General features: G+C 32.6%; 2 protein-coding genes across 2 annotated transcripts in view; one reads left to right on the top strand and one right to left on the bottom strand.

The window, feature by feature from the left end:
• Positions 1 to 26,938, bottom strand: part of LOC145306512 (uncharacterized) — a 370,409-nt gene that overhangs the window by 11,130 nt on the left and 332,341 nt on the right. Inside the window, exon 2 of the mRNA XM_080148656.1 lies at positions 1,443 to 1,647. Coding sequence (XP_080004782.1) covers positions 1,443 to 1,640 — 198 coding nt within the window. The 5' untranslated portion in view covers positions 1,641 to 1,647. The remainder of the gene's footprint in view (positions 1 to 1,442; positions 1,648 to 26,938) is intronic.
• LOC145306476 (uncharacterized) lies at positions 3,486 to 26,726 on the top strand. Its single transcript, XM_080148597.1, has 15 exons — positions 3,486 to 3,577; positions 12,015 to 12,081; positions 14,433 to 14,593; positions 15,111 to 15,404; positions 15,539 to 15,575; positions 15,875 to 15,931; positions 16,611 to 16,687; positions 17,825 to 17,963; positions 18,420 to 18,491; positions 19,119 to 19,162; positions 19,457 to 19,504; positions 19,965 to 20,022; positions 23,272 to 23,315; positions 23,415 to 23,497; positions 26,409 to 26,726. The coding sequence occupies exons 1-15, from the start codon at positions 3,503 to 3,505 to the stop codon at positions 26,506 to 26,508; spliced, it is 1,356 nt and encodes a 451-aa protein (XP_080004723.1). The 5' UTR covers positions 3,486 to 3,502; the 3' UTR covers positions 26,509 to 26,726.

The following is a 26,938-nucleotide window of genomic DNA, read 5'->3' as shown; positions in this document are numbered from 1 at the left end:
CCATTTATCCTCGGCGGATACCACAGTATATTAGGGGGAGGGTGGAGTCAATAAACAATTGATTTAAATTTAGATTATTCTTCAAGCTTTAAATATCGACTCTATGGCATCTGTAATTGAAGCACTGTTATTATTTATTAAAAGTCTTTAAGTTTAAATCCTATTATATAAAGTAGTAAGGTTTTTTTTGTCTCTAGCTTAAGATTTCGATAACTACTGAACCTATTGAGTTCTTAATTTTATGGAAGCTTCTTATAGGTCCCTTGATGGTTTTAGGCTAATTAGCTTTTTTATCTAAGTTTGGTTTTATGCTATTTTCTTACTTTCCCTACTCCTTCGAATACAGAGCGCAGCCGCAAGAAAATAGTAGAATAATTCAACTGACACAATAATGAAAACTTGTTGCCTTTATTTAATGAAAGTTTAAGTGTAAAGAGATAAAGCATATATTGAATTATGTGGCTTTTTAAGCCCAAGTCTAACACTCGTTTCCAAGAAGAAAAAGGATAGGTCTCATGAGAACAAAATTATTTTTTCTTACTATTCTTGCTAAGTAGTTATTGTTTATGTCAAGTAATTTGTAAGTACTGAATGAATACTTATGAAAACAAGTAAAAAATACTACTTGATGTATGATAATGAAAATTTTTGAATTTTGGAGAGAAAAATTAATAGTTTTTTTTCATTTGCAATGTCTCTCTATCCCTGTTGTAACAGTTATAACCAACTAATTTAGATTTAAAGTTCAGATAATAAACATTATATTTATACCACTAACAAACAAAAATAATACGTCTTTTTTTTGTTTTAAAAGTGCATCATCATTTTTTTCATTTTTGTTGTTTTAGAAATTGTTTATCTTAGATACCGTTTTATAATTAACATCATTCAGAAGCTAGGGTATAATTTTCTCTAATAAAAAGATAGAAAGCAAATTCGTCTAATTATTTCTAACATTTTTAATTTGTCACCCTTGATTTTAGCAAGATGGTCGACAAGAATTCCATAATCGATTTTTTTCGTTGAAATAGATCTGTTTTTATCAATAATAGCGGTTTTTTTTATTTAAGAATAGTTCTCTTATTTTTATTATCTATTACAAGTAAAATGAGTAGAAACTCATTAAAAATAAAAACAAAACCTAAAAAATACTCGTTTTGATAATTTGTTAAATTAGTTAACCCTGAGAATGGCTTATCAATAGATTTATAACCCTAGATGGTCAGTCAGAGACATTTATTCATCAAACTTAAAAAATGAATTTTTAGCAGACAAGCACTTGTGTTTAGTTTTAGTTAATACCATCGACCGACATAATATTCCTAAAGCAATCTTTATCATAAGAAATTAAACTCTTTATAATATCCAAATTGTTCCTCTGCTGTATTCCTTTGCCACAATTTACTGAGTATGTATATATCTTGTATATTTATTAGCTTTACCTCAAACTTATGCCATGGTTCTCTCCATGAGAGGAAATAATGATGATCTCCATACTTCTCATGGTAGGTTCTATTCATACACAACTCCAACACAGGTTTATTCAGCAGGGGTCGTCCGTCTGATCCAAGTCGGGGCTCCTGCTGGGCATGAGCCAGGTAGGCCAGACAGACCAGACCCAGTACAACCGTTTCCTTCATTTTGTCTGAAGTTTAGTAAGATAATAGATTGAAAAGGGTGGAAGTGGGGTTAAGATTTAAATTGTGAAATGTTATTCTTCGAAATAATAGGTATTGTTGAAATGTATTTGTTGTATGTATAAAATCTTTATAAAAAAAAACAATAAATAATTAAACCTATTATTTAATTTTCAGTTTCAGCTAGAGCTATATAAATAATCCCTTACATCATGTAGGTAATAATTGAAGACTTCATACATATTATATAATGAATTTTGGAGACATTAAATAAGATCCAGTAAGTTTTTTTGTGGTTTATTGACGCAATAACAAGACCATCTGTTTATTGTAAAAGATTTTAATATTATCTTCATACGTCTTTTTTATAACCATAAAACTACAATATATACCTAATTATCTTTTATAGCAAGATACCTTATGGAGAGTTAGTTTAGCTTTGCCGGAAAGCTTAATTTTTTATACAAGTCTTTGGGTTGATGAAAAACATTCTTTCCCCCTCATAAAAAAAACTTTAATGCCCCGAGAAAAGAGGATTTAAAACAATTCATAAAGAAAATAAAAGATTTGTAAATTTTTATATTTTTAGTATATACTTAAACCTTTTTTAACTAATAAATAAGTTTCTTGCAACAATTTTTAATGTTGTTCACTGTTTAAAGTGTGGTGCGTTACTGAGACCATGCTCGTACACTTGACTAAATAATTTTGAGGAACTAAATTCAAGTTGTTGCCTTTCTACTGCTGTAGATTTTTAGTTTTGCTGTTGACACTCACGTACATACACACACACTCGCAACAGCAATTTCAACAACCCTCTCCCCCTTTTATTTATTTATTTGAGTGTCCCTATTGCAAAGAACAGTAATTTTCAGGGATTTGGAATAGGCATTTGAATAAATCTACCGCAAATGTTTTTCACACCTCAATAAAATAAATATTAAATCATTACATAACATATCGTTTTGAATGAATGTAAAATGTAAGTTCTAATTCTTTCTCCCTACTTTCCTTTTTTAACCACTTTACTTAGCTGAAAATATCTTGAAATTTATATTTTCCTTCAATAAATACTAGAACGTAAGTATAATAATAAGCTTGATTAAAATAAAAGTCATTTTGTTAAGCTTTTTAAATCAAAAATATAATTTACATTACCTTTATTCCCTGACTGCAATTACCCTTTCTTACTTTCTGAAAACGATGGCAATTTTCTCATAAAACAATTAAGCAATCGAACGAACCTCTTAAATAATTCTATACACTATGCATTATAAATTTTTACTTTTGCTTAGTGTCCAGTTAAAATAAAAATATTATTCTAAAAATCAATCATTATCTGATACTTTTGGGGTGAATGATTTTTTGGTTGGGATAGGGTACGACCACCCCTCATATTTTTTGAATATTAAAAAAAATAGGGAGTGGAGGTTGGCATTCTTTTATCAAGGCCATATTTGCAAGGGTGTGCAGTTTTAACCCGCCCCCCCCCCCCTGAAGAGAATACCTAGCCTAAAACTAATGTACAATAAACCAATTTAAAACTTCCCTGAAAGTTGTAGAACGACCGGCCTGGCTGTTTAAGAGATCTTTTAGGGAAAGGAGACCTTGTGTTGGTATATAGGAAAATAATATTATTTTTATGCACTTTAGGTTACGGTAGGTTGACAATGCTTTTAAAAAGAACCCTGTGGGGCTATAAGCTGGGCTTTTTGCATTACTGATAGGCTGTCATAAAATAAAGAAAAAAGATTTTATAACGAATAGCGGATCATAAACTTCTATTAAACGTACATTTAAAAAAAAAGTAAAAGTATTTTTGAGCAAAGACGATTAAAATGTTTTATTTTCAGAAATTGTGTAAAATGTCTGGAAATCCCCGCTACGTGCGTCCAAGGAAACTCAACAACAAAGAAACATTCGTTTTTGATTCTAACGAGGTAAAAGTTTTTCTATCCGCTGAATTATAACCGGTCCTTAAAAAATCATGTATAGCATCGTATTACAAACAATTTTCGACGAATATTAAAATAAAAATCATTAATCATTAATGAATACCATTAATAAAATTGTTAGCCCGTGACTTCGAACTGCTCTGGTTTGAAGGATGTGGGCATTCCGTTGTATTTTGGGTATTTAAATGCTCAATAGAACCGGTCCCCAATGTTTTATGACCGCGGCAATTTATTCGTTGCCATAAAAACTTTCAAACCTTACATTCAATATTGATTACTGTAATTTAATTATCGTTATTGGTAATTTAAATAAATTCATCGTCCATTGTCATATCCTTGAAGATACCTAGTTTTATGGCCGCCAAGGCTTTAGCCGCCGTTTGACATTGTTTAGCCGCCGCCAAGACATACTTTTCAGGGATCTCTTCTGCAGCCATAACTAGCGGAGACTTCAACGCTTGATGCAACGGTTTCGTATCATATTATATTAGATTTTCAAATACAGTTTTTGATGTATCACAAAATTTTTTTTAGTTTTTGTCCCTTTTCGCTGATTTATATTGTGTCTCGACAAGAATTGATACTCCCATTTAATTTTAGCCCATTTGTCCCTCTCATGCATTTATGACACGTCATAATTTTGTTATATTTTTAAAGTCATGTCATTGCAACTAGGAAGAAATATGTATGTACATTAATACATTTATAAACTCTAGATTTTTTGTAGTAATGAAGCTATACTGTAACTAACTATGTCCCTCCGTCCGTCGCGTATGTCAGTCCAGTCTATTTATAACGCCAAATGGTATATATTGAGCCACAAGAGTCAAGATTTATTAGACAAATGTGCACATTCTCTATATACTATTTAAGTAGGTTTTTTGTTTTGTCTGTTCATCAAGTTCTCGCTAACAACTAAACTTATTGAGTTCTTTTGTTCAAGAAAGATTCAGATATATTTCAGGATGTTTTTTAGGCCATATATAACTGAATTAAAGGTAGATTAGGGCTATTTTTACGTCCGACCCCTTGAATACAATGACCCTAGATACCAGGGACGAAGCGACTTCATTTGTATGTCTGTACTTTCGTCCATCCATCTAACTAAGTTGGCAAAAAAAAACTCTAACTAGGGCTTCAATGGTTCTTTTAGAATTTTAGTCGTCAAGCCATTAGCACGTCCTTTCGTCTGTCTGTCAATCTACGAAAGTTTTTTCATTTCAAAAAGACCTCCGTTTTCGTGAAATTAACTAGAGATTATAGCTAAAAATGCCAAGCCCGAGAGAAGGTTTTCGTGCGTTATTAAAATTCTAACACAAGAAAAATCTTGTTGAAAATATTTAGAGGACTGGTCACTACAAATGCTCAAATATATTGTGATGCTCTTGATATTTATCCCTAGGTTAATTATTTAATTTCGCGGGTTTCTCTCTCTATATTTACATCAATATCACAGTATAATATCAATGTCTAGACTGTAAATTTACTGTAATAATATAGTTTTTTAAAAGACTTTGGAACCTTTTTCAGATGTTTAGGAAGTGACCGTGTTATTGAAAGCATATTATACAGTTGTTGCACTATGCAACTTTTAACTGACGGAGGCGTTTTAAATCAATCTTTTTTATACTTAGTGACTGTGTCCCTAGCATCTAGTGACATTTAAAGGGGTATAGAAGGGGCAGAACTTTATATAACAGGACTAAGATATAGGGTAACCCTGACTATCATTCAAAAATTCTTTTGAAAATTTAAAGAATATTGCTGTTTTAATCTCTTGTTTATTTCTTATTTGAAGAACCCACTGTTATTTTTGTAATAACATGTTTGGATAAAACTCCTTTTAGAACTGTATAGTATCTTTATTGTTTACATTATGTGTTGCCTTTGGGTTTGGTAAACAGAAGAATTTGATTAATATTTACATTTTAAAATGCAAAGAAATAAATCATTCTCTTACAAAAATTATAAATATTATGCTATGGATAAATGAAATGGGAGCCTTAAATTTCTGGAACATAAATAAACAAATAGACAAAATATCTACATGCATGCATGAAAAAGACAGTGGTATGTTAGCGAAGTAACTCTATAACTCACTTTGTACGTCTATGCTGAATTTTTTGTTGGAGATTTCAATGACCCACGAACAGCCAGTCTATACCTTGTTTTGTCCCTCGGTCTTTCAGTGATTCTATAAGAATCATTTTATTTTTTGGCTTCTAGTAAAGATATAACAATATTCATTTCACTTTTGGGAAAAGGGATTTACATGACTATATAATATAGATCTTAAAAAGGGGATGTGTGGTTTAGTGGTTGCTCGAGAACCCATTGATATTAAGTGGACTAGCTTCAATTTAGCATTTAAAACTAACTTTAGACCTACAAAAGTTTAAATCCAAGGTCTAAGATATTTTTATAAGTAACTCTGGCTCTATAGAAGCTTAAATCTGAAGTTAGCCATCACTAGCCTAGATCATGTATAGATCATGTGTACAGTATTTTATGAGAAACCTCTATTATAAAGCAATGCATGTTTCAGTTTAATTTGATATGTTTTTGTTACTGTTTGCTCTATATCTGAATGCACTTATATGCTCTGTTTGTTCAAAATTAAATGTGTCACTCACCCTCTTTAGTTTGTTGATTAATGACCAACACAAATTTACAAACAAGGATGACAGATATATTATCCATAAGTAATGAAGAAAAAAATATTAAAAAAATCAATGTTTTATAAAACTTATTTTATTCTGTTTGATATATAATACTATAGGTATAAGTGTTAAAGGGGGACGTAACTGAAGCTTTTTTGATGCTGGGGGGGGGGGGGGGGTTTTCTCCGGAACCACTTGATGAACCGTGCAATTTTTTTGGACTTAAGCTTTTAGGGGTATGAACATCTTATGGTTTCAAAGTCAACCCCCTACCCCCACCCCCTAGCCCCCCGGGGCTCAAAACCCCCCTAAAAATGAACCTAACCTTAATTTTCTCAGAAACCATTTGACCAATAGGGATGATTTCTTAAATTTAAGCTTTTATGGTTATAAACTAACTTCTAGTTTAGAAGTCAACCCCCTACCACCAACCCCTAACCCTCTGGGGCTTCAAAACACCCTAAAAATGAACCTAACCTTAATTTCCTCACAATCCATTCGACCAATAGAGATGATTTCTTAAACTTAAGCTTTTATGGTTATAAACTAAATTTTGGTTTATAAGTCACCCCCCTGACGCCAACCCCTAGCCCTCCGGGGCTTCAAAAACCCTAAAAATGAACCTAACCTTTATTTTCTCAGGAACCATTTGACTAATAGAGATGATTTCTTAAACTTAAGCTTTTATCGTTATAAACTAACTCCTAGTTTAGAAGTCACCCCCCTGTCACCAACCCCTAGCCCTCTGGGGCTCAAAAAAAACCCCAAAAATGTACCTAACCTTAATTTCCTCACAAACCATTCGACCAATAGGGATAATTTCTTAAACTTAAGCTTTTATGGTTATAAACTAACTTCTAGATTATAAGTCACCCCCCACCCACAAACCCCTAGCCCTCCGGGGCTCAAAAAAATCCTAAAAATATACCTAACTTTAATTTTCTCAGAAACCATTTGACCAATAGGGATGATTTCTTAAACTTATACTTTTATGCTTATAAACTAACTATAGTTTAGAAGTCATCCCCCTGCCGCAAACAAAGTATAGAGTCCCAACTCTTACAAAATTGATTGACATCCTTCTTCTCTTAAAATAGTAAAATAAATCTTTAATCATTAATTCATTAACGAAAAGTTAATTTTTTCCCATAACAGCTGAAGTCCAAAATATCTGCACATTTAATAATGCTGTTCCTGAGAAAACTGAGGTTAGGTTATTCCTCTGAAAGCATGTTTTAAAAAAATTACTGGAAATTTAAGCTAAAGTAAATTTTTTAGGGGGTTTTTGAGCCCAGGGGGGCTATGGGGTGGGTGACTTCTAAAATAAAATTTAGTTTATAACCATATTTCTGCCAAACAAAAAAGTAGTTTATACACATAAAAACCCATCTCTATTGATCAAATGGTTTCTGAGAAAAATAAAGTTAGGTTCATTTTTAGTTTTTTTTTAAGCCCAGGAGGGCTAGGGGTTGGAGGCAGGGGTGGGAAGACTTTTAAACTAAAAGTTAGTTTATTAGCATTATAGCTTAAGTTTAAGCAATCATCTCTATTGTCCAAATGGTTTCTGAGAAAATTAAGGTTAGGTTCATTTTGTTTTTTTTGGAGTCCTGGAGGGCCAGGGGTTGGCAGCAGGGGGTTGCCTTCTAAACTAGAAGTTAGTTTATTAGCATTATAGCTTAAGTTTAAGCTATCATCTCTATTGTCCAAATGGTTTCTGAGAAAATTAAGGTTAGTTTCATTTTTATGGGTTTTTTTGATCCCCGGAGGGATAGTGGTTAGCGGCAGGGGGGTGACTTCTATACCAAAAGCTAGTTTATAACTATAAAGGCTTAAGTTTAAGAAATCATCTCTATTGGTTGAATGGTTTCTGAGAAAATTAAGGTTAGGTTCATTTTTAGGGTTTTTGTAGCCACGGAGGGCTAGGGGTTGGCGGCAGGGGGGTGACTTATAAACCAAAATTTAGTTTATAACCATAAAAGCTTAAGTTTAAGAAATCATCTCTATTGGTTGAATGGTTTGTGAGGAAATTAAGGTTAGGTTCATTATTAGGGTTTTTTGGAGCCCCAGAGGGCTAGGAGTTGGTGGCAGGGGGGTGGCTTCTAAACTAGGAGTTAGTTTATAACCATAAAAGCTTAAGTTTAAGAAATCATCTCTATTGGTCAAATGGTTTCTGAGAAAATAAAGGTTAGGTTCATTTTTATGGGTTTTTTGATCCCCGGAGGGCTAGGGGTTAGCGTCAGGGGGGTGACTTCTATACCAAAAGCTAGTTTTTAACCATAAAGGCTTAAGTTTAAGAAACCATAAGATGTTCATACCCCTAAAGGCTTAAGTCCAAAAAATTTGCACGGTTCATCAAGTGGTTCCGGAGAAAACCCCCCCCCCCCCCCCCAGCATCAAAAAAGCTTCAGTTACGTCCCCCTTTTTCTAATAATAGGTTGAAAAAAGTTGCCCTGAAAGTTTATTGTTATGCAGGAAAATGCGTATCATATGATTTTTCATGGACAAAAGAAGGTGCTACATACAGCTTGACACCCATATAAATATATATTAAAGAGAAGCTTTGCTGTCTCCAACAACTGTATAGTGTACGCAAATAACCACAATTGCAATAAAAACATTTTTGTAGTGATAGGTAAATGGGCTACAAGTATTTTTAGAAGCCAAACTTTCGAATAATTATGGTTGGTACGCCCGTCTGTTCGTAACGTTAATTTAGGCATGATGGAATTGTCCTATAGATTTCAAACTTGACATGATGATTCCTGTAACAGCTTGGTACGATGTAGAAATTGTAGAATCTCTTTAATAGTTACTATAAAGTCCGTACTTCCATTCAAATCTTGTTGATTTTTAACTTATTTTTACAATAATTTTGTATATGATATGATTATCATATTACACCTACCTATTTATGTTGTCATCCTTGTTTTTATTAATATGGTAAAAATGTTTTAGGTCAAATAATGATAAGATTATCTTTGAAGAAGAAATAAGAAACAATGGAAGTTATTAGTTGAAAAGTTTGGACATTACTTATTTCTATTTATCAATCAAGATTCAACAAAAGTACCAAAAAGTTCGAGCTAGAGAATTAGAGAGCATGTAAAACTTTGGCTTTGATAAGGGGGGGGGACGTTTGTACAGTTATAGGAAATGAAAATTCAGTATCAAATTTTGCCCTGGCCGTTTGGGCTTGTTTTAATAGTTATCAACCTAATTCTTTTTGTAAACTCTCTTATATGATTGGATCTACCTGTAAAACTTTGAAAATTGAATTTTGGGACTTTCCTTCTAGTGGCTAGTGGGGCAAAAGACCACCCAAACACTAAACTTTTAAGTTAAGAGCTTATTTTTTAAGATATCGAGCTGATTTTTTAAATGGAAGCTTTTATTGCATAAATGAGTTGATTAGCCATCCCATATTTCATTTTGCGCTTTACTTCTAGGGGCTTGTAAGCTCAAAACTTATAAATTTTGTATTTGGGGGGGTTGTTTTACTCCAAAAGCCCCTAGAAGTAAAGTGCAAAAATTAAATATAGGGTGGCTAATCAACTCATTTATGTAATAACAGGTTCCATTTAAAAAATCAGCTCGATATCTTTAAAAATAAGCTCATAACTTAAAATTTTAGTGTTTTGGGGGGTCTTTTGCCCCACTAGCCCCTAGAGGGAAAGTCCCAAAATTCAATTTTCAAAGTTTTACAGGTAGATCCAATCATATAAGAGAGTTTACAAGAAGAATAAGGTTGATAACTATAAAAACAAGCCCAAACGGCCAGAGCAAAATTTGATACTGAATTTTCATTTCCTATAACTGTACAAACTTCCCCCCCCCCCCTTCACAGTCCAATGTCCCATCCCTCTCTGGATTGTTTCCGAGTTTGTATTTATAAACCATAATAGCAAAAAGCATTTTTACATTTCTTTTTATCCGTGTATCAAAGACAGTTTTCCATTCAGGGTCGTTTAAATGCCCGTAAATATCACAAATTGTAATGGATTTGGGCAACTTTGAATAGTTTTTTAATTGATCTATAATTAACAAGTTTTATGTATAAAATTGTCGGGATTAATATCCGCCAATTGACATGTTATTACTTAGATCTTACACCAGATTTTTATGTTTTATAATACAGTGAACTCTGTTGCGGGCTAAAATAATGACCCCCCCCCCTCTTTACCCCAACCCTTTTAATCCCCCTTTTTTCTTCTACTGGATAAACGGCCCGACCATTAAATGCGGGGGGAAATTGCAACCTACATTGCCAACTTTTTTTCTCCTGTAATATCATCCACGTATATTCTACATCTATTTAAACAGGCTTGGCTTCAGTTGCGGCCTAAAAACTATTCACCTTTTGTTAACTTGAGGGGCTCAGTTGCAAATCATAGCATCTTAAGTTCAAAATTAATATAAAAAAATGTGCAACTGTAGATTGAAAGCGGCTAAGAAAGTAGGGGCGACTGAAAGCTTTTTATTCGTACAATCATTATACAAACGTTGCATATTGACTATTAGCCTGATCCGTGTTTGATAAACTTTTGTCTGGCCTACTCTTGATTTTTTGCATTGCAACAATAGACTGGCCTCTTAATAGCATGATTTAATTATAATCAACACTTTATTTCTTTTATTTTTGCAAAAAATTACAAGAATAACAACAGCCATAAAAATACTAGTTATACATATTAAAGAATAAAGTGAGCATAACATAAAAACGCTCATAATGAGGTGCAAAAAATCCTTTCTGTCAATATAAATCTTTATTTAAGACGATCACAGAGATGATTGAATGTGTAAAATTGCAATTGTCAGCAATATTCACCAAAAAAACAGCCTTTTAATTTAAACAACTAAAGGATAACCCACTTTCCATAAAGATTTTTTTATTGCACACAAGCGGGTTTTAAGTTGAAGCTTGTGCGCGGCTGCCGAGCCCTGGTTATAGCTGTTTCTGGTTGACAAAAACTATTTCAAAAGGGATTTCCATATAAGTAAAATTTATATATCATCCAAACACAAGAGGATTAAATTGGACAAAAGATTTTGAAATGAGTTTTAGCTTAAGCTTAGAGAATTATATATCGCATCGTATTATGGACAGCTTTCTGTGGATATATAAAGTAAAACTTGTAAGATTGAAACTAGTTTTGTTAGACCCTAGAGACCGAAGTATAGTTGAGAACCAGTTTTAATCCAGCGGATATTAATCGGTTTCGAAGCCATACTGGAAAGTAATCTAGACACCAATTTAAGAAAAGTAATAAGTTCTTATTTAATGAATGGATTTTTGTTGTAATATTTATATTACGAGGAGAGTTCGGTGGTCCAATGTTTAATTTAAGTGATTCTATCCATTATATTGTCTGGTGACTTTAGATGGCATATTCTATTTTATTCCGTATGATTTATTTCTGTTATGTGTAGGTTTCAGCGATATGGGGATAGAAAAATGAACTATAGTAAAATTCCATTTTATGCATTAATGAAGTAAAGGGTAAGGAAAAATAAGTGACAATAATCCCCGAGAGATGAGAAGACTATGGGCTGTTCACTACACTAGTCCCCAAAGTTTACAATAACAACTTTAGGGACTTACAAAATTTTGAATGGTTGGTTTATTAAGTGTTAAAACGTTTCAACCACTAATTTTAATCTACAGAAGTAGTAATTTTGTGTGTCATCATTGTGGATGAACATAAATTTATCGGCCATTGTCTTATCCCTTTAGATCCGAGCGATAAACCAGTATTTTATTTTAGATTGTTGTAACTGCTACGAATGTTCAATCCAAGGCTCAGCTCAGGCTAAGTGGTCGCCATCGTATAAGTAAGTTTAAGTTTTTGATCTTTTAAATCCGCTTAAAATTTCAAATAAATATTTTTAATTGTAAATAGAAATTCGTATAAAATGTTATTTTACTGAGGGATGGAGGGAGGGGACATTGTCCAGCTTACTACACTGGTCCCCAAAGTTTAATACTAACTTTTTATTATTGGTTGGAGACTTAGGGGACCCTTAATGAATTCTGATTGGCTGGTTCATAAAGTTGAGTGTCCGAATGTTTCAACTGCTAATAGTACATCAAATTATCCGCCATTGTCTTATTTCTTATGATCACTGTATTTTACTAGATAGAGCAAGAATATTTTAGTCATGCAAATTTTCTATAGAATTAATAGGTATATAAAAGTTTACTTTTCTCTTTAACCCTGTAAAAATCTGTACTTAGTTTACTGTACAAAGGTCTAAATATACAAGGGTTTAAGTATGTGTAGAAAAACTGGTTTTTACTCCCCTTCCCTACAATCCTTTGTTAACAAACGTTTTTGTATATTTGATTGAAAATTATCTGTACATAATATTTTGAATTAAGAAAAAGGGTGAACTTAAAATTGATGATTTGAATGTGATAATTCTTGTTTTTAATTAGACTATTAATCTGAGCATAACTGTATATAGAGTTTTACGTGATCCAAAAAAATATTTATAGAATTGGTTCGCATGAAAAAATAGAAAATTAAATTTTAAAAGGTTTCGTGATTTTTTGTTGAATATACAGTGTGCTTTACCCAAAATGTCATATTTTAAAACTTTTTTTAATGCACATGTTTAGGTTTTAAGATCAGCCTTCTTGAGTCTGTGCAATGGAATAGCTAATGATTCTTTAGTTTATATCTATTTATTTCGTGGGCTTACATTCTAAAATTGGGACAATGTCACAATTTTTCTAACACACCCTGTAGTTCTTTTTCAAGAAAATAATCAAATCAAAATATATTTCACTTTCAGTCAACATTTTAAAACACAATGATAGAATCAGAATACAGGGTGCGCCACATATCCTCGGACATTATTTAAACGGCCATAGCGTCAAAACTACTTGACCAATCAGGACGTTTAACCCCACTATAAAAACCTTAGGTAATGACCTTTAAGCACAAAAAATCTTTGGACGAAGATGGGCTCGTACTCCGAGCTGGCCGCGCTTATGTTCAACAAGGCAGATTCGATTTGCGCCGGTGGTATAATCTGGATTCTCGACTAGGGCCTAATAAATCGGACCTCAGCCCATCTGCAGATGAGGTAGAGTTGTGCAACTTGCTGGGGATACTGTTAGATACATAAGTAAGACACTAGAAAAGACTAGAGCTCTCTATCTAAAATGGCTTGGCTGTAGTACTCCGGCAAAATGAAACGTGACAGATTTAGAGATGTCAAAAACGTCAAAAATCGTGTAAAATCGTGAAAATTTCTCGGTTCTCGACTTAAGAGACCCATATGGAACTTAAAAACTCATTTTAGACCATGGATTGGGCTGACAACCCTATTTGAATCTTCATGCCATTTCAAAAAAGGTATAGAACGTCGTTCTAGCTCAACTGTGGTCTAAATAAAGGTCTCCGTGTCAAATGGTAGCTTGAAAGTTGGGTGAATTAGGATCCTGCGGTTACTCACATTCCTAAGGAAATGGGGCCTCCCAGCAGCCTGATCTTAATTCAATGGACTTTTGGGCCTATGGCTACTTTGAAGCATGCACCAATAGACGTGCCCATACCACAAAGACCTCCCCCATTGCCACTATCAAGGAGAACTTCGCCATCTTGGACAGGTACATTTTGACCTGGGCCTGCCGGCGGTTGAGGAGGCGGGTAAAGGCGATGATTGATGCTGGCGGCGATTTTAATCAATAATCTTATAGTCATATACCTAGTTTGCTTCCCAGTTTTTAAAATTTAATAAAATCTTTAAAATTGACGATTTTATGTTCATTTGTTTACAATTTAGAAAATGTCCGAGGATATGTGGCGCACCCTGTATAGTTATACACAAATATGTACTGTTTATATAGATTTTTTATTTTATTACTTTAATGCACTAGAAATTTTAGTACAACGTGGATTCTAAAACAATAACATTATGAACATGAGATTATCTGGGAATAGTCCCTTTCGTGGCAACGCCCCTTAAGGAGCGATTCGTCGTATTTTTAAAATGGCGTTTTATAGGTTATTTTATGTTAGGTTAGGTTATATTGGGTTAGGTGATTGTCCCATAGGGTTAGGTAAATGGCCCCGCAGGGGCTAGAAATAGGAGAAAATCTACTGTGAAATATACGAAGAATCGCCCCTTAAGGTGCATTGCCACGAAAGGGACTAAACCCGATTATCTTTATTAAGATGAGGATAACAACAACAGTGCTAAAGGTATGCCAGCTAGAAGACCTCTTCCCCCGGGACAAAATAGAAACCCTGCTGAAACTGGGCCAGTCAGAAGAAGTTTCCCACAAGAACAGAATAGAAATAATCAAATCGGATATGAACTCCTTCCTGGAGTAAAGGTTTGTGTTTAATGTATTTGCGAATGCTAGAATATTTCTAACCATTTGAAACCCTGTAGGACGATTCCTGTAACAGTAATGGCCAATTTGAAAGCATAGCCACGTTATTATCATTTCCAAATTGTGGCTTTTAGTGTTGCATATCAATAGGGTTCATAACATTTTTACTGTTGCACTTTTTGTTTCCTTATTATTCTTGGAAGCGCCGTAACTCAATATTTGTTAATTTTCGTCTGTTTTATTGTCTGAAATGCTTTACTTTTATGGTTGTTATTCCTTTTTTTTTATTTTTGTTATTAAAACTTAGAGCAAAGTAATTTGTAGATACTAAATAGGGTTAATTTATTTTTAAGTTCGACCGATTATGTAGGCAAAAATATCTGTTATTTCCATAATGTTAGTGGCATACTTAACGTTTAATGCAGAAAAGGTTCTTTCTTTCTGTTCATTCCAAATATTTGACCTTAACTTTGGTGTACTACCTACTTTAAGCAATTATTTTTCTTGTTCTGTTTAGAATGTAAAGAATGATTCCAAAAGTAAAACCCCTAACCAAACTGCCAACCGCCTACCTAGACAAGTTCCGACTGCCGCCAACTGCCAACCTATCCAGTTCGCTGCTAATCATGTCCGCCAACTCATTGAAGAAGTCAATAACTCTGACCGCCAATCGACTCAAGCTGATGGTGTCACTAGCCGCCAAGCCAAAGTAATACAGGATGCTGTTGAACATGGCCGATATCCCAGTCAAGAACGTGCATATGGCCGCCAACGTCAAAATGATCATGGATTTCAGAACAGCCAAGAAGAGGTTATTTTATTTTTAAAAATTTACTGATAAAAATCTAAATTTTTACCCTTTCACCGTCTAATACATTTGATAGGTTGCTGTTTGTATTTGATATTTGAGATGGTTTTCACTTATTCTAAGTTTATTATTTTAAGGTGGAAGAAAGATCAGTAAGACGTCGACATCCTGCAGGCAATGACGTGCACTTAGGCACTGGAGACCTCATTTACCTTAGCGGTCATGTTATCCAATTTACATTTGGTCATATTATAAAGCAGCCTGTTTTTAGGAAGCTGTTTATAGGTTTCCAGTTTTTTTTAACTTTCTAATTAGACTAAATAAATACTTATATTTCGAGATTTCTTGTTAAATAGAACATTCCATTCATTTCATGGGATTTTCATGGTTGGTGGATAAAGTCAAAATAATGTAATATCTACTATAATATATTGTGAATATTTTAAAATGAAGTGCCCGTCATTTGTCTACAGGTAACGCCAGTAATATGGCTCAGGATTCTGACTCTCAACCAATTTTACCCCGCCAAGGTAATTCCTCTTTTAGAGTTCTTTATTTTTTACCATTTTAGTTAGGTATGGCTTTTTGAAGAAAATTTTTTTTACTGTATCCACCAATTCAACTTTTTAAAAAAGGATCAAAACATCCATAAGAGCGAAGCTGTAAAAATAGATGATAGTAAAAACGAATATTTGTATTTATTTTTAATTCTATTTAAAATTAAATATGAATGGGATGATAAGTTACTTAAATGCAAGATACTCTTTAGAAACATATTTACATTTTTAGGACTTTATTTTGAAGATGCTTCGCTTGTACTTTGTTGTTTACCTGTACTTGTTTGTGTGCGCATCGCGCCTATAGTGTCCACCTCTTCCTGTTATGTTAGTGTCCTAGTCCTTAGCGGGACTTCTTCCTTTTTTCTCCAGATTTTACAACGTAATGGATTTATTATTACTTGAATCTTACACCAGACTTTGTGTTCTATTGTATGTATTTCATGTTCTACCCTCCTAATGGATAAACGGCCCGACCAATAAATGCGAGGGGATATTACAACGTTTTACATTCTTGGCTTGATAAGACGTTTTATTGAGTTTGTATGTCTTTACACAAAAGGACTGTAACCTTTTTCATAAGTTTTCACCAGAACTTCGGGTTTATTTTGAGAAACGCCCCATTAAATGTCGTCACCCTTGACTTGTTAAGGATGGAGTGGAGGTGCTCAGGCAAGATTGTCATCCAACAGAAGATCTGCAACCTCAATCAACACCATTTCAAACAAGGCGCAATTGAAAATGTCGTTAGAAACCTGATTGAAAAGACTTCTCTTATCCTTCTTATTTTTAAACAATTAGGGTGAGGTGGGGCTGAACCGGTAATTTTTTCGGGTTTTTCAAAGAATGGGGTAAATATTTATATTTTTAAATGGGACCAAGCTTACGGAAAGGACTATTAGGTCATAAAAGGACGTTATCCTAGGACTTTTAGAAGTTTGTCATAATTGGACTCAAAGAAATTACCGACCAATGCCCCACAGTGGGGCATTGCGGGTAACGTCTTTTCAACCTAAAAAAATCGATGAAAAACGGCCAAACGGCCAGTCAAACATAAATAATCATAATTAGTATAGGTTTTAGGGATTATCCACAAAAAAATTCATAAGGATCGGACTATTCCTTCTATGTAAAAAACATTTTTTTATAAAGACGAGAAATTTCGATTTTTTTCTCACAAAAATTTTCTTTAAAAATAAAAAAAAATTTTTTATAAAATAAACCTGTTCTATTCACTTTTTGGCCTAATTCTTAAAAAGCCCATATTGAATTTTAGATTTTACCAAAGAAAATCTGAAAATTGATCTTAAAAATCGATTTTGAAATTTTTTTCGACGTTACCGAAAAATACCCCGCGCGAACTTTGCTCATTTTTGAAAAAAATATTAACTCTATATTTAAGCTCTCAGCGGATTTGGAAATAGCGGGCAATTCTTAGTTCAAAAAGTTTCTTCGGATCAGTTCTAGTCTTACCAATTTTTGTGTAGGTCGATCTTTATACACCTAGGTGAACAACTTTTTGAAGAAAAAAAAAATTTTCGTTTGACTTTGAGACCCAAAAAGTACCCTTAAAATTCTTCTCACCAAAATTTCATTTTATACTTTTTTGTAGGCAATTTAAGAACGAACAAATTATTTAATGTTTTTTTTCTGTCAGTCGATTACAACATGGAGAAAAATGTCATTTTCTGAAAATTACCGGTAATGCCCCATACCGGTTTATGCCCCGCTTGACCCTAAGATGAAATTAAAAGTAATTACAGAACCAAAACTAAAAGACAACGGAATTATAAATAAATTTAATTTCAATTTCGAACAGCTTGTTTTATTTAATGATAAACTAAGACGTACATCTGGTTGTGTTAGGAGAGCCTAGGATTAGATGATCATCCTAGAAATTCTGGGAGGCCACTGGTTGCTCCAAGTTGCAAAACAACCAAAGATTCTGGTAATAAACAAAGAGTACTAGAGAACGACTATCGTGGTGTAAATGTTGGATTTTCAGGTATAAAGAGATAAATTATCACTGCAGTTTATATTCTATTCTCTGTCCTTTCTGATCTTGCTAATGCCTTAATTGATTGAGTACTTCATTTCAGAGAAGCTTTATGTAGGCAGGGTTTTAGCTATTTTCCTATATTGATTTTATTCTGTATTTTAGCATTTTCCTACCCGAGGACATTTGTCTAATGTACAATATATTTATAATCTGTGTCTACTGAAACAGGAGACGTTGAAGGCATATTAGTTTTTCTTTTCTTACAAAAATTATGTTACTTTCAAAAATGTCAAATACATAAAATGTCATAACTTTTTAGTTATTGAAGCTGAAGGCTTCAAATTTTAGGCATTGGGTCTACATGTGGAAGTCTTTCAGCAGTTAGATCGGTGTATTTCTTGCAGGCTTCCTTTAAGGAAAATGTTTGGTTGATTTGCTAATCTCTCTATATTTGTGTGACAGGTATAAGCTGGCAGGACAAAGTACAATATATAGAACAGGACAGATGGATCCTGGATCAACAACCTGATCAAGGTATAGAATAATTTTCTTTTAAATTGGGTACAAGTCCTCAGATTAGTTCCAAATATATCGCTGATTTTTTTGGTGAAGATTCCCTGTCCCAACTTGGTCCAACGGCCAGTTATGCTACATTAAAATAACTATTATTTTTTTATGAAGGTTCCGTGATTTTTTATCAGCGTAAATTGTATTTATTGCTTAATAACAGTAACTGAACATCCGCTGAATAACTTTGTCCATTTTTCCATAAAATATTCGCTACTTATATATGATTGTTGTCATATTTGTTTAATTTCAAATATTTTTAAAAGGGGTAGTTGCACGATAATTTAGTGAACTGCAAATTTTTTTTCTCTTTAATAGTTTAAACTACATCTATGTATAGGACATATATTTGAAAGAATTTCAATTTTCTACCAGGTAGTTTAAAAATAACAAGACTTTAAAATCATGTTTTTTTGATATATGGAACTTGCATGACTGTCCTGTTTTCATAAAAAACAGCATGATTACTATTTTGGTGTTACCTAATTGATTGCTAATTATTATAATACAAAATTATATATGTTGATGGTATTCTTGTAAATTATGCTTGCAATCAAACTTATTAAATGCACTTCATGCAACTCTCCCTTTTAGAAAGAGAAAAAGATGGTGCAAACAGAAACATAAATCATAATCGGGTTTGTTTTTGATTTTATTATTATTTCCAATTTTGAATTATTACATTCATGACCATAAAATCTCCAGTTTTATCTTTATCTTATATAAACTGCCGGGGGCCCTACCCCTACGGTATATTATATCTGCAGGATCTAACTATTACTTATGCTAACCTAAAATAAGCGTAGAAATATAAAATTCTTCAAAAAGTTCGTTTGTGGTTTATATACAATAAAATAGAATCCACCAATTTCTGTCCAATGTATACATGATCTAGTTTTATATACATATATCTAATTTTCTTATTGTTTTAGGTCGTGTATGAGCAGGAACTTAAAAGATTTCAGACTCTCAATTTAAGGGTTGGTTTTTATAACTTGCTTATCATTGAAACAGGATGGGAAAGATACTCTTATTTTACATAAATTTAATTGCTTTTCAAAGGACTTTGAGTCATCTTATGGTACTGGTAAGCGTTGCTGTTCAGTAACAAACAAACAACACTTTAATTGCACAACATTTGTCTGAAGGCCTAAACTGTGCTTGTTCAAGGCCCAATAAATTTTTCATTTCAAAACTGTTGGTATCACAGTATAACACGCCCTACATTGAAGCAGTATACAATTTTTAACCTCTTAAAAATTACGCGGCTTGATGAGACTTTAGCAAGCAGGCTCATTACCAATCACGCTACATAAACTTTAATAAAAATAAGCAAACTTTCCATAACTCTAATTCGTGACAGACTGACTGAAAGTTTACTGTACACTTTCAAATAAAAATATTAGATGTAAAATCAATGAATTCATAACTATTCCACAGGAAAACGTTTCGGTCAACAACAATGAGATTGGTTTTAGCCTGACTTCTAAGAATAAAAGTAAGTCAGTTTTTTATCATGACAAGGGGGGGGGGGGGGAAGTTTTGACACATTTGCGTAAACCTGGCACCCTGGCTTTATCTTTGGACTGAGAGGGTAGGTTATTAGGGATAAAATCATTCTTATATGATGAATTTCACGAAGTTTTAAGATTTTTTGGATAGGCCTCCAGGTTCCGGAGCTCCAGGCCTCCAGGTGGTCTCTGGACAGGTAAAAAAATAAAAAATTCTTATTTGGACAGTGAGAGGTAAGTTTATAAAACAACATAACCTTCTTTTAATATATTATTTACATATTTAAAGAAAAAATTACAATCGGCCTCCAGGTTCAGGTGCTGGAGGCCTCCAGGTGGCCTCTGGACAGGTAAAAAATCAAAATTTCTTATTTGGACAGTTAGAGGTAAGTTTATAAAACAACATAACCTTCTTTTAATATATTATTTACATATTTGAAGAAAAAATTAGGATTGGCCTCCAGGTTCAGGTCCTGGAGGCCTCCAGGTGGCCTCTGGATAGGTAAAAAATCAAAATTTCTTCTTTATACAGTTAGAGGTTAGTTTATAAAACAACATAACCTTCTTTTAATATATCATTTAAATATTTAAAGAAACAATTACAATTGGCCTCCAGGTTCAGGTGCTTGAGGCCTCCAGGTGGCCTCTGGACAGATAAAAAATAAAAAATTCTTATTTAAACAGTTAGAGGTAAGTTTATAAAACAACATAACCTTCTTTTAATATATTATTTAAATATTTCAAGAAAAAATTACAATTGGCCTCCAGGTTTAGGTGCTGGAGGCCTCCAGGTGGCCTCTGGACAGGTAAAAAATCAAAATTTCTTATTTGAACAGTTAGAGGTAAGTTTATAAAACAACATAACCTTCTTTTAATATATTATTTAAATATTTTAAGAAAAAATTACAATTGGCCTCCAGGTTCAGTTGCTGGAGGCCTCCAGGTGGCCTCTGGACAGGTAATAAATCAAAATTTCTTATTTGAACAGTTAGAGGTCAACTTTTAAAACAACATAACCTTCTTTTAATATATTATTTATTATATTATTATTGATTCCCAACGATTCCTAGAATAAAATATGGAAGGTAATTTGAATTTTTGATATCAATGAGGTAGGTAAGTAATATAATAAAAAAATATGTTTATTTTCAATTATTGAGGTAAATATTTTTAAGGTTATACCTGAAATACATAAATAACATTTGAAAATATGCTTACTTTGTTTTACAATTTTACCTCTAACTGTTCAAACAAGAAATTTAGATTTTTTACCTGTCCAGAGGCCACCTGGAGGCCTGCACCATCTGAACCTGGAGGCCAATAGTAATTTTGTCTTTAAATATTTAAGTAACATATTAAAAGAAGGTTATTTTGTTTTATAAACTTACTTCTAACTGTTCAAATAAGAAATTTTGATTTTTTACCTGTCCAGAGGCCACCTGGAGGCCTCCAGCACCTGAACCTGGAGGCCAATTGTAATTTTTTCTTGAAATATTTAAATAATATATTAAAAGAAGGTTATTTTGTTTTATAAACTTACTTCTAACTGTTCAAATAAGAAATTTTGATTTTTTACCTGTCCAGAGGCCACCTGGAGGCCTGCAGCAGCTGAACCTGGAGGCCGATTGTAAATTTTCTCCAAATATGTAAGTAATATATTAAAAAAAGGTTATTTTGTTTTATAAACTTACTTCTAACTGTTCAAATAAGAAATTTTGATTTTTTACCTGTCCAGAGGCCACCTGGAGGCCTGCAGCAGCTGAACCTGGAGGCCGATTGTAATTTTTTCTCCAAATATGTAAGTAATATATTAAAAAAAGGTTATTTTGTTTTATAAACTTACCTCTAACTGTTCAAATAAGAAATTTTGATTTTTTACCTTTCCAGAGGCCACCTGGAGGCCTGCACCACCTGAACCTAGAGGCTGATCCTAATTTTTTCTTCAAATATGTAAATAATATAGTTAAATATGTAAGTAATATATTAAAAGAAGGTTATGTTGTTTTATAAACTTACCTCTAACTGTCCAAATAAGAAAGTTAGATTTTTTACCTGTCCAGAGGCCATCTGGAGGCCTGCAGCACCTGAACCTGGAAGCCGATTGTAATTTTTCCTTCAAATATGTAAATAATATATTAAAAGAAGCTTATGTTGTTTAATAAACTTACCTCTAACTGTTCAAATTAGAAATTTTTATTTTTTACCTGTCCAGACGCCATCTGGAGGCCTGCAGCACCTGAACCTGGAGGCCGATTGTAATTTTTTCTTCAAATATATAAATAATATATTGAAAGAAGGTAATGTTGTTTTATAAACTTACCTCTAACTGTTCAAATTAGAAATTTTGATTTTTTACCTGTCCAGAGGCCACCTGGAGGCCTGCAGCACCTGAACATGGAGGCCGATCCTAATTTTTTCTTCAAATATGTAAATAATATAGTAAAAAAAGCTTATGTTGTTTTATAAACTTACCTCTAACTGTTCAAATTAGAAATTTTGATTTTTTACCTGTCCGGAGGCCACCTGGAGGCCTCCAGCACCTGAACCTGGAGGCCAATTGTAATTTTTTCTTCAAATATGTAAATAATATATTAAAAGAAGGTTATGTTGTTTTATAAACTTACCTCTAACTGTCCAAATAAGAAATTTTGATTTTTTACCTGTCCAGAGGCCACCTGGAGGCCTCCAGCACCTGAACCTGAAGGCCGATTGTAATTTTTTCTTCAAATATGTAAATAATATATCAAAAGAAGGTTATGTTGTTTTATAAACTTACCTCTAACTGTCCAAATAAGAATTTTTTTATTTTTTTACCTATCCAGAGACCACCTGGAGGCCTGGAGCTCCGGAACCTGGAGGTCTATCCAAAAAATCTTAAAACTTCGTGAAATTCATCATATAAGAATGATTTTATCCCTAATAACCTACCCTCTCAGTCCAAAGATAAAGCCAGGGTGCCAGGTTTACGCAAATGTGTCAAAACTTCCCCCCCCCCCCCCTTGTTAATTACGGCTGTTCAGGGTTGCGGCTATCGATGGTTTTAATAGGATTGTCCAGAAATAAAAACTGTGGACTGCTTCACGAAATGAAAATGGGGAAGTCAACTGGCTATATTCTACACCTAATACGATATTTATGACACATACAATAATTTGTGCTTGTTTATTATTTTAATTACATATTTTAATCAGTGTGGGAGGTTACATTGGACTGTTTATCACATTATTTACTTTTAGTGAGATGTATTTGTGATAGAGATCTGAAGCTGGTTTTTTGTCAGGTAAAATTGTAAAAAAAATTAAGCAAAGTTTAGCTTCTTTTGATTTAGTCTTATTTTAAGCATTTTTGTATATTATTGTCTAATCATTGAAACTTTTAGAGTTGTCTGCACTCGTCATTTGGTAGAATAAGAAAGCAATGTGATCTTCACCCAAAGAATCATTACCTGTTGGATATGACAAGGTATGATTAAAATCCTTTGACTTAAAGATATGATAGTGACCAATATAGTAAATCATTTGTTTTCTGAAGCAAAATACAAACCACAGCAAGATTTTTGTAGGCCTAATATTTTTGTTTGACAAAAGTAATCCCTAGAATGGACCTTTTCAAATCTTCAATTTAGCTTTTGTCAAATAACTCTTATTTTTAAATAAGATAAGCAACGTCGTTATAATACAATCTTTAATTTGTTCGTCTGTAAAACACTATTAGTTGACAATTCCTCTTTTTTAATTATAAAGTAGTAATGTTTACAACATACTTAGATATATTGACAGGGGAAAATTTGTCATTAATATAGGTTGCTATTATGGAACTACTGAATCGTTTAAGTTCCCTTTTTAGGGAAGCTTGATATTAGTCCTGTGATGGTTTTTGGTTTTTTTTATAAAGGGGTAGTTTCACGAAATGCATTTGAACTTAATTTAGTGAACCGCATATTTTATCCTGGTTAAATGGTTAAACTACATTTATATGGCATATATTTGAAAAAAATTTAAATTTTCTACCACGTAGTTTTTAAAATATCAAGACTTGAAAATCGTCTTTTTAAATTGCATATTAGCCTGTCCCGGATTTGAAAAATTTTGTTAAAATTTTTGCCCCCAGCCATAATATAGTTGATTTATGCAAAATATTGACCCATGCAAAATAGTTTTTCTGTAATGCAAAAGTTGCGATGGTACAAGCACTGCAAAGTTTTTAAAATTTGCAAAAAAGACCTGTTTTTAAAGCTCTTGTACTATCTCAATTTTTAAGATTTTTACAAAATTTCAATTCTAGTGTGTCTATATAAACTTGAAATTTACCAAAAAAAATGGGGGCAGTCTCAATTCTAACATATAATGGAAGAAGGTGTAGCAAGTAATTTTCCAAAATAAAAATTGCCAGATTTCATACATAAATAATGGGGTTGGGCTGGAATCAATAGATACAGATATCCGGCTGATTCATAATTCTGGATATCAAGTATTTAGGGTTATATTGACACACTAGAATTGAAATTTCGTAAAAATCTTTAAAATTGAGATGGTACAAACTTTTTAAAATTTGCAAAAAGACCGTTTTTAAAGCTTTTGTTTCATCTCAAGATTTTTATGAAATTTCAATTCTAGTGTGTCAATATAAACCTAAATACTTGATATCCAGAATTATAGATCAGCCGGATATCTGTATCCATCCAATCCGGCCTAACCCTATTATTTGTGTATGAAATCTGGCAATTTTTACTTTGAAAGATTACTTGCTACACTTTTGTCCTTCATATGTTAGAATTGAGACTGCCCCCATTTTTTTTGGTAAATTTCAGGTTTATTTTGACACACTAGAATTGAAATTTTTTTAAAATCTTTAAAATTGAGATTGTACAAGAGCTTTAAAAACAGGTCTTTTTTTGCAAAGAAGGTGTATCAACTATTTTATTTATAGCTAGCCGGTTCTTTTAGTAAGTAGTAGATGTAAAATTTTTCATAGAATTCAGATATGCAATCGGTTTTTTTGTAGACCTCTTATTTTTTAAGTAATTTAAGTTTTAAAAAAAAAAATTAAGTCGATTTTAAGGTACTAAAATGCAACAAAAAAAAGAAAGAAAATGGTCATTATGAACAAAAATAGTAAGATCTTTAATTTGACACCTTACTTTTTCAATTCTGTCAGGTAATTATTGAAAAAATCGATTTTTTTAAACCCACGAGAATAAAAACTTTGAACTTAATTTTATTATTTCACAAATAAAAAAATATGGGTTCATATATACCATTAGAATCAGAAAAATATTACGAATCCATTGTAAGCAAAATTGAAAAAAAAAGTTTACAATATAGTATATAAACTACAATAAAAGGAATTATATGAAAATATCATATTATGTTGTACAGGCAACGTCTTAATTCTTCAATTGAGTATAAAAATGGGAAGGGGGTAAAGAGGGGGTAAAGAGGGGATAAAAAAGGGAAGACAATAGTGTTGTCTGAACAAAAAAAATAATTGGCCATTTCTGTAATTTTTTAATTTTTTAATTTTTTTCAATTTTGCTTACAATGGATTCGTAATATTTTTCTGATTCTAATGGTATATATGAACCCATGTTTTTTATGTCTGTTTGAGAAAATATTTAGGTCTAAAGTTTTTATTATACCGAGGTTAAAAAAATAGATTTTTTCAATAATTACTCAACAGAATTTTAAAAGTAAGGTGTCAAATTAAAGATCTTACTATTTTTGTTCTTACTGACCATTTTCTTCTTTTATTTTGTTGCGTTTTAGTACCTTAAAACCGACTTAATTATTTTTTTTAAAAACTTAAATTACTTAAAAAATAAGAGGTCTACAAAAAAACCGATTGCATATTTGAATTCTATGAAAAATTTTACATCTACTACTTACTAAAAGAACCGGCTAGCTATAAAAAAAAAAGTTGATACAACTTCTTTTAAAAACTTTGCAGTGCTTGTACCATCGCAACTTTTGCATTACAGAAAAAATATTTTGCATGGGTCAATATTTTGCATAAATCAACTATATTATGGCTGGGGGCAAAAATTTTAACAAAATTTTTCTAAAACGGGACAGGGTATTGCATATATCACAAAAAGACACTTTTCAGGTCTTAATATTTTAAAAACTACGTGGTAGAAAATTGAATTCATTTCAAATATATGCTTTTTATATGTAGTTTACCCCATTAACTAAGAAAAAATATGCGGTTCACTAATTAAGTTCAAATGCATTTCGTGAAACTACCCCTTTAAGTCTTAAGAAGGTTTTAGGCCAAAGTTATACCCACTCAACAACCCTACTTTGACAGAGTCCCTAGATGTTGATGTGCAGTCTGGAGTATTGTATAAAGTTTAGCAAAAATGTTTTTTTTCCAGCTGCAGTTCCTGTAAGAAAGAAGATTTGAAGGAATACGACATTCCTGCCAACATCGATGTTTCCTCAATCAAGAACAGACTGAAGAAAAACATGAACTAAACTCTGGGATAGGAAAATTCCTAATGTATTTTTTTGTGAAATTTTGCCTAATGAAAGTATGTACACTAACGGAGACTTTTGATATCTTTAAAATAGTCTAAGATGTTATAATTTAAGTTTTTTGGGCGGTTGTTTTACCAGCAGCCACTAAAAGTAAAGTGCCTAAATTAAATATGTAGTAGTTATGATAATTCGGCCAGTGCCAAAGGGGGGGGGGGGCGAAAGTGACACTTTTTGAAACCAAAACTAAAAGTCAACAAAGGAACTCAACTAAAAAAAGAGTTACAGGTCTGAGATTTTGCATGTTAGTTGCTTTATAGGGGTAAAATATGGAACTGTGAAGAAACGGCGGCGCAACCGCCGAAAACCGCCGTTTTCCGCCGAAATTTTTTTCTGCCTTTTCTCGGCGGTTTTCGGCGGTTGCGATGCC

Source organism: Acartia tonsa, chromosome 2 (genome assembly GCF_053477335.1).
Source record: "Acartia tonsa isolate MP-2025a chromosome 2, ASM5347733v1, whole genome shotgun sequence".
NCBI lineage: Eukaryota > Metazoa > Arthropoda > Copepoda > Calanoida > Acartiidae > Acartia > Acartia tonsa.
This window is presented reverse-complemented; position numbering and strand designations above follow the sequence as displayed.

Coding starts and splice junctions, on each gene's coding strand:
- LOC145306476 (XM_080148597.1), top strand. CDS start 3,503: ATGTCTGGAAATCCCCGCTACGTGCGTCCAAGGAAACTCAACAACAAA. Junction 3,578..12,014: donor TCGTTTTTGATTCTAACGAG/GTAAAAGTTTTT, acceptor ATTTTATTTTAG/ATTGTTGTAACTGCTACGAA. Junction 15,576..15,874: donor AAGACGTCGACATCCTGCAG/GCAATGACGTGC, acceptor ATTTGTCTACAG/GTAACGCCAGTAATATGGCT.